At 52.7% G+C, this 16,655-nt stretch overlaps 1 protein-coding gene across 1 annotated transcript in view; it reads right to left on the bottom strand.

Moving 5' to 3' along the window:
* LOC144726506 (uncharacterized) overlaps positions 1 to 16,655 on the bottom strand; it is a 53,501-nt gene that overhangs the window by 20,566 nt on the left and 16,280 nt on the right. The window contains exons 6-14 of the mRNA XM_078605304.1: positions 14,591 to 14,741; positions 13,801 to 13,865; positions 12,807 to 12,910; positions 11,308 to 11,434; positions 9,449 to 9,667; positions 8,424 to 8,790; positions 5,869 to 6,045; positions 1,164 to 2,694; positions 356 to 542 (exon numbers count right to left, since the gene is read on the bottom strand). Coding sequence (XP_078461430.1) covers positions 356 to 542; positions 1,164 to 2,694; positions 5,869 to 6,045; positions 8,424 to 8,790; positions 9,449 to 9,667; positions 11,308 to 11,434; positions 12,807 to 12,910; positions 13,801 to 13,865; positions 14,591 to 14,741 — 2,928 coding nt within the window. The remainder of the gene's footprint in view (positions 1 to 355; positions 543 to 1,163; positions 2,695 to 5,868; positions 6,046 to 8,423; positions 8,791 to 9,448; positions 9,668 to 11,307; positions 11,435 to 12,806; positions 12,911 to 13,800; positions 13,866 to 14,590; positions 14,742 to 16,655) is intronic.

Below are 16,655 nucleotides of genomic sequence, written 5' to 3'. Positions count from 1 at the left end.
ACTAGTTAGAAATGAAATAAAACAAATCACGACGTTTCGATCGCAACACAAGCGGTCGTCATCAGGCAACTACTGTACTGTAGAGGCGATCACGTGCATTTCGGGTTAACCGGAGCATAGATTTGCTCTGTTTAAGCACGTGAATTGTGTTAAACATTTCCCAAGTATAACAATGTATAAATGTTTTATAGATTATTAATTTGGGCTTAAGCGAAAGTCCATGAGTTGTTCATTTATGTCAAAATCTCAGGTGCGCGGTTTCTCCGCAAATCAGATGAACCGCACGCGGATAATCGAGGGTCGACTGCGCATGGAGGTGACTTTGCAAGGCCATGAAAACAGCAGAGGGCATCACCTGCGGCTCGCTAGACGCCCCGGTCTTGAGCCCCCTTTCGGCTGCAATCGTCAGGCCCTGCTGCTGCTGCTGATGCTGCTGATGCTGCTGCTGCTGGTGCTGCTGATGCTGCTGCTGCTGGTGCTGCTGCTGATGATGCCCCGCTTCGCTCCCCGCCGTCTTGAGCGCCACCCCGACCGGCTTCTCTCTACACGAGCGGCAGACGTGACAAGGGGCCAGGGACGGACACGGACACGGCAGAGGTTCCGGATATCCGTTTCCGTAGCCAACACTACAGAAACACAGTGAGCCCATTTGGTTCTGCATCTTAGCCCTTTTCCAGTCCTGGTGACGTACGTGTACGTCATCAGTTCTTTAATGAGCTGGTGACATTTTTGGAGCACGGCCCTTCACAATCCAAGATATCCCTGAGCATCCTGAGGATGCTCGATGCAGCTTCAAGCGGAACGTCGCATACCCGGCTGCTAGATGTGGCACTGCGCACGATGGGGTCGTGTGAGCAGCCACCGCCCCCGGTGTGAACGTTTACATGGCACTCACTTCAGGCCCAAGTCGTCCTAGGGGAGGCCCAGCGCCGGACTGGTTCAGGCATTCGTCACGGATGTTGACCCAGAGCGGGGGATTAGACCCAGGTGAGCGGGTTCATTGCACAATGCGGTAAACCACTGGTGCACAAGCACATCTCTCTGCTATGAAAAAGGGCCATTCCCAGAAACAAAATATTATTTAAAAATATTTTATCGTTCAGGGCCTCGCTGTAATTGCTGGACGGTTTGGCATGTTGCTTCAAGTAGGCAGGGTCACTCACCTCCGCCTCCCCCTGGAAGCCTCGCGAGACCTCCACTCCACGTCCAGCACCCCCTCCTGGAGCTCCACGGTGAGACCTCCTGCCTCCTCCCCCTGCTCCTCCAGCCGCTGGACCCTCGTTTCAGCCTGGCGGAGCTCCGCGGTGAGCCGCGCCACCTCCGCCTCGTGGCAGCTCAGCAGCTCGGCGACGGCCAGCTCCCGCTCATGCTCCAGCAGCGCTGCCAGGCCGTGCAGGCTCGCCTCCCGCTCCGCGGCCCTGTCGGCGAGCTCTGCTTGCAGCTCGTGCCGCCTCTCAGTCTCGTCGGCGAGCGCCGCCACCAGCTCGCGGTGCGCTTTGACCTCGTGAGCGAGGTCTGCCTCCAAGAGAATCCTCCTGTTGGTCTCCTGGGCGAGGCCCGCCGCCAGGCCGCGCCACCTCTCGGCCTCCTGGGTGAGCTCCGTCTCCAGGCTCACTCTCGTCTCGGCCTCCTGAACGAGCTCCGCCTCCAGGTTGCGTCTTCTTTCGGTCTCTCGGGCGAGCTCCACCATGAGGCCCGTCCTCTTCTGCGCTTCCTCAGCGAGCTTCGTGTCAAGAGCTTGGTGACTCTCGGCCTCCTGGATGAGCTCTGCTGTCAGGCCTTGGCTCCTGGCGGTCTCCTCGGCAAGCTGCGCTTCCAGGCCCACCGTTTTCTTGGATTCATCAGAGAGCTTCGTCTCAAGCGCTCGGCGCTTTTGAGCCTCTAGGGCAAGCTCCGTCTCCAGGCCGACTCGCCTCTCAGCCTCCTGGACAAGCTCCGTCTCCAGGCCAACTCTCCTCTCGGCCTCCCGAGCGAGCTCCTTCTCCAGGCCCATTCTCTTCCCAGCATCCTCGGCAAGCTCCGTCTCCAGGCCTACTCGCCTCTCGGCCTCCTCGGCAAGCTCCGTCTCCAGGCCTACTCGCCTCTCGGCTTCCTGGGCAAGCTCCGATTCCAGAAAATGCCTCCTTTCGCTCTCCACCACGAGCTCCTTCTCCAGGGTCACTCTCTTCTCAGCTTGCTGAGTGAGCTCCATCTCCCAGCCCACCCTCCTCCCGGTCTCCTGGACGAGGTCAGTCTCCAAGCTCATTCTCCTCTCGGTCTCCCGAGCAAGCTCCTTCTCCAGGCCTACTCTCCTCTCAGTCTCCTGAGTGAGCTCTGCCGCCAGCCCACGGTGCTTCTCGGCCTCCTGGGTAAGCTCGACCTCCAGGCTCATTTTCCTCTCAGCCTGCTGAGCGAGCAGCACTTGCTGACTGTTCCTCCTCTGTGCTTCCTGGGCGAGCTCCACCCTCAGGCCTTGACACCTCTCGGCCCCCTCGGCGAGCTCCGTCTCCAGGTCGCTTCTCCTCTCGGCCTCCTGGGCGAGCTGCACCTCTAGCCCTCGAACCCTCTCGGCCTCACAGGTGAGCTCCGCATCCAACCCACGCACCCTCACCTCCTCCTCCTCCTCTTCTCGTTGTTGCTGCTGTAGTTGAGCCAGGTGATGCGAGGGGTCAGCGAGAGGTCGCCTTTCCACGTCGTTAGCTTCGCTCGTGCTGTCTGCAAATGTCAATTCGACAACAAGGAGGGGGAATCGTAATGCCCACGCGTGGAGTTTGCGATTCAATTGCCCCGGGAAGTTAAACTAAACTTTTTTATTTTAACAGGTAAGGCCCACTGAGCTACGTAGCTCTTTTTCACACGCGACCTCTACGCTGCCATTCCGTCACCAGTGTCACCCCATCGTCCGTCGCCCAAGGGCATTTGACGCGTAGGCTTTCACGACCAATATCGTTCACGATAAAGCGTTTTTGGGGTTAGATCGCGTAAACGTAACTGTGTCGTGCACCCACCGCCACCCTCCAATGTGTACGTTTGGCTACGTATGGTGCAAAAGAATTTCAACATACATAGGATGCCATGTAAGTGCTAATGGGCTATATAGCTCTTTTTCAGTAGCGACCCGGTAAAAAAAGATAGCTCAACGAAGTGGCTTATCATGTGAAAATGTATAGCAGCCTAATCATCTAAACGCACGTTTCTAAATGTGGAAAACCGGAGGATCCGGGGAAAAATCCCCACGACTATGGAGAGAACATGCAAACTCCAAATACAGAGGGGGTAGGGTCGGGATGGAACCCACGACCTCCTGTACACCAGGCGAGGTAGTTAACATCTCCTAGCCACCGTGGCACCCCCAGTATTAAATGAGCGAAAATAACGATGGGGACGTAGCCGCGGTGTGATGGTTAACGCACTGGACCTCAATCCAAAGATCGCCGGTTCGATTCCATCTCCCGGCGCAGCCTCTGAACTGACGATGCGAGTCTCTAAACTCCGCCCGGTAGTATAGACGGGCACACACTGCGGTCACTCGATCGGCAGCTCCGCGTGGGGGAGGTGGAAAGCGTGCGTACCCAGCTATGGGGGCAGCACTATACCAAGCTCCATCGAGTGGAGTCCGTTCCGCCGGAAGTGGATGCGAGCGAGCAATTGCTGCTGGGCTGCACTTTCATCACGATCACTACCACCCCCTTTTGCGAGGAGGGGCAATGGCCAAGGCTTAAATCGGCAAGCGATGCAGCATTTCATATTAAGCAACACCAGCCATGATCAATCCACCGCTAGATGCAACAGAACCTTTTCCCTCTTCTCTCCCCGACGTTCATCCCGACTTGCGCTGACGGCGTCGAAATGTTTTTCAGAAGCGGCGCGACCAGGGCCGGATTAAGATTTTGTAGGCCCCTGGGGGCTACACAGGTACTGTGGTGAGGCCCCCAGTAATTTTCGATTTAAAGCTTTCGTGACTGCAGGGATTCATCTTCTTGGTTCTTTCGGTAAAGTCACGTAGAAGGGAAATAATAAAATAATAAAACATAATAAAATACAATTCTCACGACGTTTCGGCCACAACGCAAGCAGCCGTCCTCAGGTGAAGAACTTTACTTTATTATTTCCCTTCTACGTGACTTTACCGAAAGAACCAAGAAGATGAGCCCCCAGTAAAATTTTCAAAAGGAAAACAAATTTAAGGAAAAATACCTTTTTTTTTTACAAGGCTAACAACAAATAAAATTCAGCATTCACGAATGAAATCGCTTTTCACTTCATCTCTGGAGACCCTCTGGGCTGCAGCGCCTAAAGCCCCCGTGCCTTAATCGGGCACTGGGTGCGACCCCCTTTCGGTGTCACAGAACGGAACCCACGGAAGCTGCACAAACTGCCCCTCCACATTAAGCGGTCCCCTTCGCTCGTCAGTTTCTGCTCCTCACTCAAAACTCACTTATTGTTACCCCCAGCTCACCCCACGACCACCCCTTGGTCTTCCCCTCATAACCACGACCGTTACTGTTCCCTCATCCCATTCCCATTCCGTGGACATCACTCATTGACCCCAATCGTTCATACTCTTATTTCTTTCGGTAAAGTCACGTAGGTAAAAAACGAAATTAAAATTAATAAAAACAATAAAATCACGACGTTTTCGGAGGCAACACAAGCTTCCGACTTCAGGTGAAACCGTCACAGCAAAAAATCTGTGACAGTTTCACCTGAAGACGGAAGCTTGTGTTACATCCGAAACGTCGTGATTTTATTGTTTTTATTTTTTATTAATTTTAATTAATTTTTTTTACCTACGTGACTTTACCGAAAGAACTAAGAGCATGAATCATTGCAGTCACGAAAGCTTCAAATCCCAATCATTCAATCCATTCATCATCATTTACTGTCATCCATTTAGCTTTCACCGAATTCACGCATCGCAGGTTTGCCCATTGCGTCCTCCCATCTACTTCGTTCACCTCACCTCCACCATGACATTCATGTGCACCGTTGTTGATTCTTTGTAAAGTGCCCGAGTTAAGGCTTTTTATGAATTCCAAAATAAGATCACAGAGATACCTCTGAGATCCCTTCTTCAAGGGACCTCAAGTCCATACACAGCAAAGGGGAACCCATTCCTATCTACCCACTCTGCATGCGAGAGGAACGTTCATCGCACGGCAGGCAAACGGACAAATCTGTAATTTACACCATTGGTACCTCATTTGCCAGTAAAAAATATGATAATTGGTTTTTTACCCTTTTATCTGGCAACAAAACTGACACCTTTTTTTACGAGGAGTCATGTTTGCATAGACCACAATACCTGCAGTCATAATGCAAACAAAAAACATAACTCTGATAATGTATGCACTGTCCTTGAAGTTGATTGGTCCACACCCGAGACAGCTTTCCTTAGAGCCTAGTCTCACATGGGTTGGACCAGATGACGCCAAAAGGCGCACAACTCCAAGACAATGCACCATCAGAGTATGAGAGCTCGGGGTAAACATTTACACCATTGGTACCTCATTTGCCAGTAAGAAATATGCTAATTGTTTTTTTACCCTTTTATCTGGCAACAAAACTGACACCTTTTTTACGAGGAGTCATGTTTGCATAGACCACAATACCTGCAGTCATAATGCAAACAAAAAACATAACTCTGATAATGTATGTTTGCATTATGACTGCAGGTATTGTGGTCTATGCAAACATGACTCCTCGTAAAAAAGGTGTCAGTTTTGTTGCCAGACAAAAGGGTAAAAAAACAATTATCAAATCTGTAATTCTCAAGAGCTGTCATTTAGCCAGAAATGAACGCGGCGAACCATTTTTTTTTTCTACACTTGACGGGCATTTTTTTTTTTTTACGGTGCGCTCCATCGGGGCGACCGTGCTCGCGCGGACCTGAGCTAGACTCCCGGTGTGCCGGCAGGGCCTCCTCCAAGTGCCGGCGGGCGTCGGCGAGCAGGCCGGCGAGCTGGCGCCCGTCGCTGCGCACCTGCTCTCCGAGCCCGGCCAGCTCCCGGCGCACTCCCGCCGTCGACGCCCGCAGTGCGGTGAACGCAGCCGCGCACCCGCGGCCTGCGGAGGTGAGCACGGTGCCAGCGCGTCAATAACAATAATTATAATAATGATATTCGTCGCCGCTCAACGCCGCCGCCGCCTTTGTCGCCGCTCATGCCGACTGAGACTCGTCGATCCCGACCCTGACGCCTGCTGCTGTATATTTGGAGTTTGCGTGTCTCTCTCTCTCATCATCATCACGGTGGCTAGGAGATGTTGACTACCTCGCCTGGTCTACAGGAAGTCGTGGGTTTGATCCCGACCCTGACGCCTGCTGCTGTAAATTTGGAGTTTGCGTGTCTCTCTCTCATCATCATCACGGTGGCTAGGAGATGTTAACTACCTCGCCTGGTCTACAGGAAGTCGTGGGTTTGATCCCGACCCTGACGCCTGCCGTATATTTGGTGTTTGCGGTGTCTTTCTCTCATCATCATCATCACGGTGGCCAGGACATGTTAACTACCTCACCAGGTATGCAGGAGGTCGTGGGTTCGATCCCAACCCCGATGCCTGCTGTATATTTTGAGTTTGCGTGTCTCTCTCTCATCATCATCATCACGGTGGCTAGGAGATGTTAACTACCTCGCCTGGTATGCAGGACCGTCGTGGGTTCGATCTCAACTCTGACGCCTGCTGCTGTATATTTAGAGTCTGCGTGTCTCTCTCTCTCTCCGTGGTTACGTGGATTTTTCTCTGGGTCCTCCGGTTTTTCCCTCCACATTTAGAATCAACGTCACACGTTTAGAGTATTTGGCTGCTATATTAGTTCAAAGTGATGAGCCACTTCGTCAAGTGTGATACAGCTCAGTGGGCCTTAGCTGCTAAAATAAAAAATAGTCTTAGCTTAGCTTAAAAGCTGGAGGTCAGCGGGAGCCAAGCGGCCATGAAGGACCGGCGCTATCCAACAATTGCCCGATCTTTGTGGTCCTCAAGATATAAATATATATAAATGTGATTTCAGACAATGAATGAGCTGTTGATGCATGTGGCAGGAAGCCAGAGCACCCGGATGAAAACCCACAAATGCCCAAGCAGCTTCTATTTGGCTGGATAGAGGGGGCTAAATGGGCACGACATGGGCTGGAGGAGAGATGGAGTGATGGGGTGCGTGGGGATGCGGAGCTGAGTGGACTTGCCGAAGACTGGTACCAGCCTCTGTGGAGTAGGCTCATGAAGATTGCTAGTGGGCAGTCTCCCTCCAACAACAACGGAGGGCAGAGGAATGGCGCTCACAACAACGAGCGGAGCGCCAGGCGACTAAAATATAGTAAGTTGGCACAGTAGGGGGTACAGCTGGTGCATCTGCAAGTCATCTCAGTCAGCCAACCCATGGTACTTGGGTCCGTCCCGTGACCTCCTGTTAGTGAGCCTTTGACACTTCACGTGGCCTGGCACAGGTGCTGTGGTGTTATCACCGTAACTTAGTGACGAATGGCAAGTATTTGTATCATCTTCAGTGGGGAGCAGTAGTGTGGCGGTTAGCGCGCTGCTGTGCTACGAACCTGGCGACCCGAGTTCGATTCCCGCTCACGGCCAACACCAGTGACAATCATCTGTACTGGTCATGGGTGCCCCCTTCGGTCGACTCAGCCTCAAATGAGTACCTGGTGCGGTGTGCAAATATCGCAACTAGGGAGACAAAAGGCGGCCAGGCATGGTGCCGTCCACCCACCCCCTCGTGTGCCGTGCCGGCCTTCATAGGTGCTCGCTAACAGCACTTGCCCCAACAGTCTGTTAAGGCTCTGTGGGGGATCTTTGTCTTTGTATCATCTTTATAACCGACGTCGTTATCATGACTGTGTATGTGTGTGGATGAGTTTGGCTGTGAGCCTCCGACACTTCATGCGGAGTTCACTTAGCCTGGCACAAGCGCCGTGGTGACGTCACCGCCACTCAGTGGTGAATGGCGACTGTTGTTGTTGTGTTGTTGTTGTTATGTTGTTGTTATGTTGTTGTGTTGTTGTTGTGCTTATCTGGTAGCAGGTTGGCACAGTGGTAACCGCTCGTGCCTAAAAGCGAGAATGGGCCTCAGTTCGATTCCCGACTCTGGCAACTTTCCGTGTGGGGGTTGTATGTTCTACCCCTGTTTTGTGTGGGGTTTTCCTCAGTTTCTAGTAGTATCTCCAGAGCTAAATAAACCATTGAAATGTAAACGGTATTTTGACCAAACCTGCCAATGCTGGAAAATTACACTGCAAAATCACTCAAATCGGATCGCACATCAGCGGAAGTAGCAGCAGCAGCGGGCTACATCCCCCACCCGCTATTGCCAAACACTTGGCAGGACCCTCTTGAAAAAATAACTCTTGATGACTCTGGCAAGCTTTCCTGGGTAAACAAGTGTGATGATGACCATAATAATCAGAAAAGATAAACACACGAACGAGTCGACACACCTCGAGCAACGGCGCTCCTCGAGCGAACGTCGGACCGATTCGACGGCGACGACCAAGAGTCGGGGTGAGGCGAGGACAAACGCGAATCGCCCATCGCTCCATCGCCACCATCGCCATCGCCATCACCATCGCCGCCCTCCCTCCGCATCCGTCGCTGGCTGTCGATGGCGTTGATGACGGACGCGTACAGGGATTCAACCACCGCGCCCGGGCTCTGCAGGAGGCCCGCCGACCGGGGGCTAATGGCCTGGGCGGTGGCGGTGACGGTTGACGTTGCTGCGCTTGCCGCGGCTGCGGTCGACGCTGTGCTGGAAAGCGGTGGGTGCGTCTCCGCCGCTGGGTGGTTGATCGTCTCGAAGTCGAACACCTGCCGCGAGCGACGACGAGGACACGGGCGGGCGGGCGAGAGGGTGGGTGAGCGGAAGGGGCGAGAGCGCAAGACCGTGACGACCCTTTGGATCGGAGCTCCACATCGCGGTTCGAATCGGTTGGCCCGATCCTGGTTAGCAACACCGTGGAGACACCCGCGAGCCGGACCCACTTCTCTCAGAGCGGTCGTTAGTCGACGCTGTAACGTCGCTCGGGGGAGAGGTGGGGCCCACTGCGTGCCGGCGTCGTGATCGTGAATTTCAAAATAGAAAAAAATGTGAAAAAGTTACACCAAAATTTAATCAGTTGGGATCGCGCACATAGCACCCGCCCCCCCCCCCTCATTGTGCCAAACAAACGAGCCGCGGCACAACCCGAAAACGCATGGGAGAGGAGACAGCCGGTCGACACGGAGGGGACACGGAAGAGGCAGGCATTAGACATGCAGGAGACACAGAGGAGACACGCAGGAGATATGGGGGAGACGCGCAGGAGAAAGGCAGAAGACACGGACGAGGCACAGACGAGACACGAAGGAGACAAGCAAGAGATACACAGGAGACAAGAAATAGACAAGAAGGAGACATGCAGGAGACCAGCAGGAGACACGCAGAAGACAATCGATACGAGACAGGAGGACACCGGTAGGCGCCTACCTGCGAGTCGATGCTGTCCGGGGACAAATCCCTGTTGTCCCTCGTGAGGGGGTCCCCATCGGACCCCCCGTGGGCCCCCGCGTCCTCGCGTCCCGGGTCGCCCGTATCCCCGTGCGACGGCGGCGACAGGAGCAGGAGACTGCCGGGGCGGTCGGGAGACGCGGGGCTCTCCCCCTCCCAGCTCCCGGCCTCCCCACGGCCATCGCTCCTGCCCACCAGCTGCGGGGGAGGGCAGCACGGCGGAAAGGTTGCACAACAGGGTGCAATGATTGCAGGTGGCCTGGGTGAGACGAAGCTCGCGATGGAGATGCCGAGCCGGCAACGCCGAGTTCCTGGGTTTGGTGTCTGGACTCTTGGCCGCGATTAAACCGCCTTCGCAAGTGTGGCGTGTTGGTGGTCTCAGCCTGGTCACCAATAATTCACACAGAGACCCACAGACTCTCAGAGACCCAGAGACTCTCACAGAGACCCACAGACTCCCACAGAGACCCACACTCACACAGAGACCCACAGACTCTCACAGAGACCCACAGACTCTCACAGAGACCCACAGACTCTCACAGAGACCCACAGACTCTCAGAGACCCACATACCCTCACAAAGACCCACAGACTCTCACAGAGACCCACAGACTCACACAGACCCAGAGACTCACAGAGACCCACAGACTCCCACAGAGACCCATAGACTCACACAGAGATCCATAGACTCTCACAAAGACCCACAGACTCTCACAGAGACCCACAGACTCTCACAGACTCACAAAAAGACCCACAGACTCACACAAAGACTGACAGACTCACACAGAGACCCACAGACTCTCACATAGACCCAGAGACTCACACAGAGACCCACAGACTCACACAAAGACTGACAGACTCACACAGAGACCCACAGACTCTCACAGAGACCCAGAGACTCACAAAGAGACCCATAGACCCATGACGAACGTGCCGAGTTTATTTTGTTATGTTTGTGTCTGTGTGTGTAGTTATTTAGTGGTCACTGGGAAGCCAAAGGAGGCCAGGCGTGGTGCTGTATAACAGCACTTGCCCCAATAGCTGGTCTGTTAAAACTATACGGTGAATCTTTGTATTTGTTATTTAGTTGTGGCACAGCAGTTAGCGCGCTGCGCTGCGCTATGAACCCAGTGACCCGAGTTCGATTCCCGCTCAAGGCCAACCAGTGACGATTATTTGAAGTGGACTTGGAACCTCCCCTAGGTCGACTCCACCTCAAATTAAGTACCTGGTGCGGTGCATCGTAATCGTCGCCACTGGGGAGACAAAAGCGTCCGGGGCGTGACGTTGGCAACCCACCTCCTGCTCGTGTGCAGTTGAGGTCTTCACAGGTGCTGCTCGCTAACAGCACTTGCCCCTACGGTCTTGTCCAAGACTATAAAGCGGGGGATCTTTGTCTCCGTACTGGTTTAGTACGTGGGTGCAGATGACCGTGCGCTCGCCGGTAACTGGCACCAGTATATGGGTACCATGGTGGCGAGATGTCATCTCCCTCACCTGGTATGCAGGAGGTCGTGGGTTCGATCCCGACCCTGATGCCTGCCTTATATTTCCCTCTGGTCGCGTGGATTTGTCTCCGGGTCCTCTGCTTTTTCCCCTCCACATTTAGAATCAAAGTCACGCGTTTAAGAGCATTTGGCTTGCTACGAATTTCCACACGACGATAAGCCACCTTCGTTTGAGCTATCATTCGCGATGGCCAGGTCGCTTCTGAAAAAGAGCCACGTAGCTCAGTGTGTGTGGGCCCTTACCTGGTGCAATAACAAAAATCGTTTTAGTTGTGAGTTCAGTTTGGTGGCGGTGTAGGCGACTGTGTGGCGTGACGTGGCCGGGCCGCACCGTTTTGGTGGAGAGGAGCTGAGCAAGGGCGAGCGACGCGTCCTGGGCACCGCGCACGGCCCGCGCCAGCCTCCGTCCGCGTGCCGAGTGCTCCCGCAGCAGCTCAAAGTCGCACAGTGTCGGGAGCCTGCGCGGCGGGAGGGGGGAGAGGGGGCGACGTCCCCGGCGGAGAGAGACGCCGCGTACGGAGAGAAAGATTCACCCCGTTGTTGTTGTTAAGTGTTGTTTTTATTCTCACCCTTGTTTTTACCCAGGAGGGCATCGCCACCCAGCTCAGCCTGTCACGGCCCACGCTGAGTTTGCGTCGTCGAGCAGGAAACCAGAAAGCCGGAAACTGGAAACCGGATACTAGAAACCAGATACCAGAACCTGGAAATCATAAACAGGATACCAGATACCAGAAACCAGAACCTGGAAATCAGAAACTGAATACTAGAAACCAGATACCAGAACTTGGAAATCAGAAGCCGGATACTTGAAAACCGATACCAGAAACCAGAACCTGGAAATCAGAAACAGGATACCAGATACCAGAACCTGGAAATCAGAAACCGGATACTAGAAACCCGATACCAGAAACCAGACCCTGGAAATCGGAAACCTGACACTAGAAACCGGAATCCAGAAACCGGATACTATACACCAGAAATCTGAAACCAAAACATGGAAATCAGAAACCAGATAACGGATACCAAAAACCGGAGTACCTGGAGAAAGCTCATTACTCGTGCCCATGAAAGGGTAGCTGGGGGGCTGCTAAATCTTTAGTGATGATAAAACATAATTTGGAGAAATTTAGCATTCTCAGGAAGAACGTAATCAACCAGGTAGGGTGTTGACTGTTATGTTATCCGACTCTCTGTTGTATTACATTACATTTCTAAGTATACTAGATTTGTGTTTCTATTTCATTTATACCTGATGATGATTGCTTGTGCTGCAATCGAAAAGTCGTATGCTAGTATTTAATTTATTATTTTATCTTCATACGTGACTTTACCGAAAGAACCAAAGAGTAGTACCGCCTGATGATGCCAGTTTCCTCTGTGAATGTCTGCCCTGTCCACCTCGCGTTTCTGTGGCACACGCCGAGGGGGGGCTCGAGGCTGCCGGTTCTGGGAGTGGACTCGTCTCGTCGTCGTTGTCGTATCGTCACCATCGTCGCTGAACATCTCCGCGAGATATTGCGCTACGAAGGACAGTTGACTATCTCAGTCAGCGCTGTCCAGCGTTGGACGGCTGGTGTTGTGTACAGGCTCGGCTGAGCTACTGTGGAGAGTGTGCGGACGAGACCGTGAAAGTTGCTAATCAAGAAAGTGTCTCCTAGAAATTCTCTGAATCGTTGATACTACACATACGTACAGAGAGTTTCACGCCGCGAGGTGTGTGTGAGAGTCTCATTGGCCAATGTGTGAACGGGGGTGGGGGGGGTGGGGGTGGGGGGGGACTCGCTTGGCAGTGTTATTTGTGGGAGGGGGGGGGGGGTGCGGGGTGCTCACTGCAGGTAGGGCTGCATCTCGGGGGGGCTGTGGCTCTGCAGGAAGTGAAGATCTTCGAGCGTCACCGCGGGAAGCTGCTCGTCAAAGGCACGCGGCTCACGCGTCTGGCACGCACGCACACACACACACAATGACAGAGGTTCCCCCGCATAGCTTTTAACAGACTGCTGGATCAAGTTGGTGTTGGCGAGTAGCACCTATTAAGACCGGCACGGCCAACGAGGTGGGTGGGTGGTCAGCACCAAGCCCGAATGCCTTCATCTCCCCAGTGCTATGTTGTGTTAATGTGGTTGAACTACTTCGCACCGTACTATTTGGAGGTGCGAGAAGAACAAACTAAACACAAAAAAGTAGTAATAAAGAAATGAGTTTGCCAATCTAGATGATGATTTGAAAGTGCTAAGCTCCAGCGGCTTCCTAATATCTGAAGGAAGAGCGTTCCAGACGGCCGCAGAAGCGCATCTGAAAGCGCACGGCGATGGGGTGACCACCATCTCTTTGTTTGATGTCTAGCAGCCAAAAGCCTCTGCTGCTGCGAGGATGACCATCTGGTCCAACACCAATGGAGACGAGGCTCTAAGAAAAGCTGTCTCGGGTGTGGACCAATCAACTCCAATGATAATGCATAGCATTATCATTATCAGAGTTTTCTCTTTTTGTTTGCATTTTGACTGCTTGTGTTGTGGTTATTGCAAACATGATCCCTTGTATAAAGGTGTCAGTTTTTGTACCAGTTGAAAGGGTAAAAACCTATTACTATGTTTGCATTTTGACTGCTTGTGTTGTGGTTATTGCAAACATGATCCCTTGTATAAAGGTAAAAGGGTAAAAACCTATTACTATGACCACCGGAGTTTGCGTGATGGGTAACACTGCTCCTTGACAAGTGCCAACGTTTACAAAGCGCACCAGGCGCTCGTTTATCAGGCAGCGCGGCTCTGATGCCGCGTGCCACTGATGGTGGCCGTGGGCCGAGCGTGGGTGTGGAACTCACGCAAAATGACGACGGAGGCCACGACTCGAGCCCCTGGAAGAGCCGCCCCTTGAGGAAGCTGTGGCCTGGGGAGAGAAAACCATGAGGGGAGACGACACCACAGAGAGACACCACGGGGAGACACCACGGGGAGACACCACGGGGAGACACCAGGGAGAGACACCAGGGGGAGACACCAGGGGGAGACACCAGGGGGAGACACCAGGGGGAGACACCACAGGGAGACACAACGGGGAGACACCAGGGGGAGACAAGGGGAGACACCACGGGGAGACGTCACGGGGAGACGTCACGGGGAGACGTCACAGGGAGACACCAGCGGGAGACACCACGGGCAGACACCACGGGGAGACACCACGAGGAGGCACCACGGGGAGACACCACGGGGAGACACAATGGGGAGACACAATGGGGAGACAAGACAGCATGGGGAGACAAGGGGAGAAAACCACGGGGAGACGTCACAGGGATACACCAGGGGGATACACCAGGGGGAGACACCAGGGGGAGACACCAGGGGGAGACACCACGGGGAGACACCAGGGGGAGACACCACGGGGAGACATGAGGACAGCATTGGAGACAGATGCGCACACACAATACGGCTACACATTGAGTGACTGTGGTGTGAAACTAGGGCTCGTATGCAGGTTCTTGTATGGGATTAGCAAGGGTTCTGTACGGGATTAGAGAACGGTTATGTCTGGGATGAGAAAAGAGTTCTGCAGGGGATGAGACGATAGTTCCGTGTCGAATGAAATGAGGGTTCTGTATCGGATCCATCGCTCACCGAAGATCTGTCTGAACGCCTCTCTCCGCTCTCTCTCAGCCTGGTAGAGCTCTTTCCCATCACGCACCAGCAAACTCGCCCACTGCTCCGTCCAGACAAAGACAAAGATCCCCCATGTAGCCTTCCCCAGACTGTTGGGGCAAGTGCTGTTTGCGAGCACCTATGAAGGCCGGCACAGCACACGAGGGCGGCGGTGGCCAGCACCACGCCCGGCTGCCTTTGTCTCCCGATTGGCAATGTTCAGACACCGCACCAGGTACTCAAATGATGGCTGAGTCGACCAAAGGGTGGCCCAGGACCAGTTAAAATAATCGTCACTGATGTTGGCCGTGAGCGGGAATCAAACTCGGGGGGGCCGGGGTCCGTAGTGCAGCGCACGAACCGCTGCGCCACCGCTCAACATAGACGCACACAGAGAGACACAGGCGCGAGCGCACACACGCAGGCAGACATGGGCGCACGAAGATCGCCACATTGATCCTCACAGTCCATCGGGGCAAGGGCTGTGAGCGCGTCACGTGGGCACTGCTCATGAAGGGGTGGTGTGGCCCGATGACCAGCAAACACTACGCTGCAATTAAACCATCATCACGCGAACTCCAATTATCCTCGCAGCAGCAGCGGCTTTTGGCTGCTAGCCATCGAACAAAGATGGTCACCGCATCGCGCACTTTCAGATGCGCTTCTGCGGCCGTCTGGAACGCTCTTCCTTTCCGATATCAGGAAGCCGCTGGGAGCTATGCACTTTTAAATATAAATTGAAAGCGAATTTATTTAAAACTGCTTTTTCTGTGTAGTTTGTTGTCCTCCGATGAGCACGGTTGGCTACGTACGGTGCAAAGTTCAACATACATACTCGATTAGAATTTAATACTTTCATTTATATAGCGTCATTCATGTTACTAGCATCCCATACTGCTGTACGTCAATTATATATAAGCGCTAAACTCCATTTACAGCCACTACTGAGCAAATGAAAACCTACTACCAAGCTAAATCAAAAATGAATAAACTAATTTAAAAAATGGCACCAAAACAAAATGCACAAACAACAACAAAAATTATCACGAACAAATAAATTAGTCCATTCGGTCGACACATCCCAGACCATAATTTACACGGGATAATTAAACATAATTTCACCGCAGATTATCTGCTCGCCTCTCGTAGCGAGAGCGAGAGAGTTAGTTAGTTTATTACGTGTTTGAGGCAGGTGGCCAAGAATGGGCAAAACTTTTCACGGAGGCAACTGCAAAGCAGCACAGACTGAGTGTTTCTAAAACCAACATTAAAAACCAACAGTAAACATATTTAAGAATCAGAGTCAAGAGACACACAACAGATATACTAATCTTGATTTGAAGCTTTCGTGACTGCAGGAATCCATACTCTTTGGTTCTTTCGGTAAAGTTACGTAGACAGAGAAATAAAATAAAATATAAAATAATATATCACGACGTTTCGATCGCAACACAAGCGGTCGTCCTCCGCCCGACCGCTTGTGTTGCGATCGAAACGTCGTGATATATTATTTTAAATTTTATTTTATTTCACTACCTACGTGACTTTACCAAAAGAACCAAAGAGAATAAGAACAGATATACTCTGAAAAGAAGAAGAATAATTAAAATCTCAATGGTTCTCATGCTATCCGGGACACAGTGCCAAACCAGGCTGCGATTATTTTTATTATTTCACTCAAGACACACCGAGCACCGACTGAACGCCGCGAGCCAAACGTTTGCTATTTACCAGGTAATTTCTCATTTACTTGATACAGCGAGCGTGCTGTGACGGTTCCACCTGAAGACGCAAGCTTGTGTTGCCTCCGAAACGTGATGATTTTTATTTAACTTTTATTAAAAAAATAAAAAAAATTTTACTACCTACGTGACTTTACTGGAAAGAGTATTACAAGGAGTTCGTTGATCGCAATCGATCTGGGTGACCGAGGAAGGTAAAAGATCCCTTCAGAACGGCACCGGACGACGTCCTTGGCTCACAGGCGCTAGCACGAAGAGCAGGAGGAACCACAGGCGAGCGGGGAAGGCAACAGCAGCGGCAG

The sequence above is a fragment of the Lampetra planeri genome, chromosome 23 (genome assembly GCF_965212315.1).
Source record: "Lampetra planeri chromosome 23, kcLamPlan1.2.h2, whole genome shotgun sequence".
Taxonomy (NCBI): Eukaryota; Metazoa; Chordata; class Hyperoartia; order Petromyzontiformes; family Petromyzontidae; genus Lampetra; species Lampetra planeri.
Note: the sequence above shows the minus strand (reverse complement) of the source record. Positions and strands in the feature narration are given on the sequence as shown.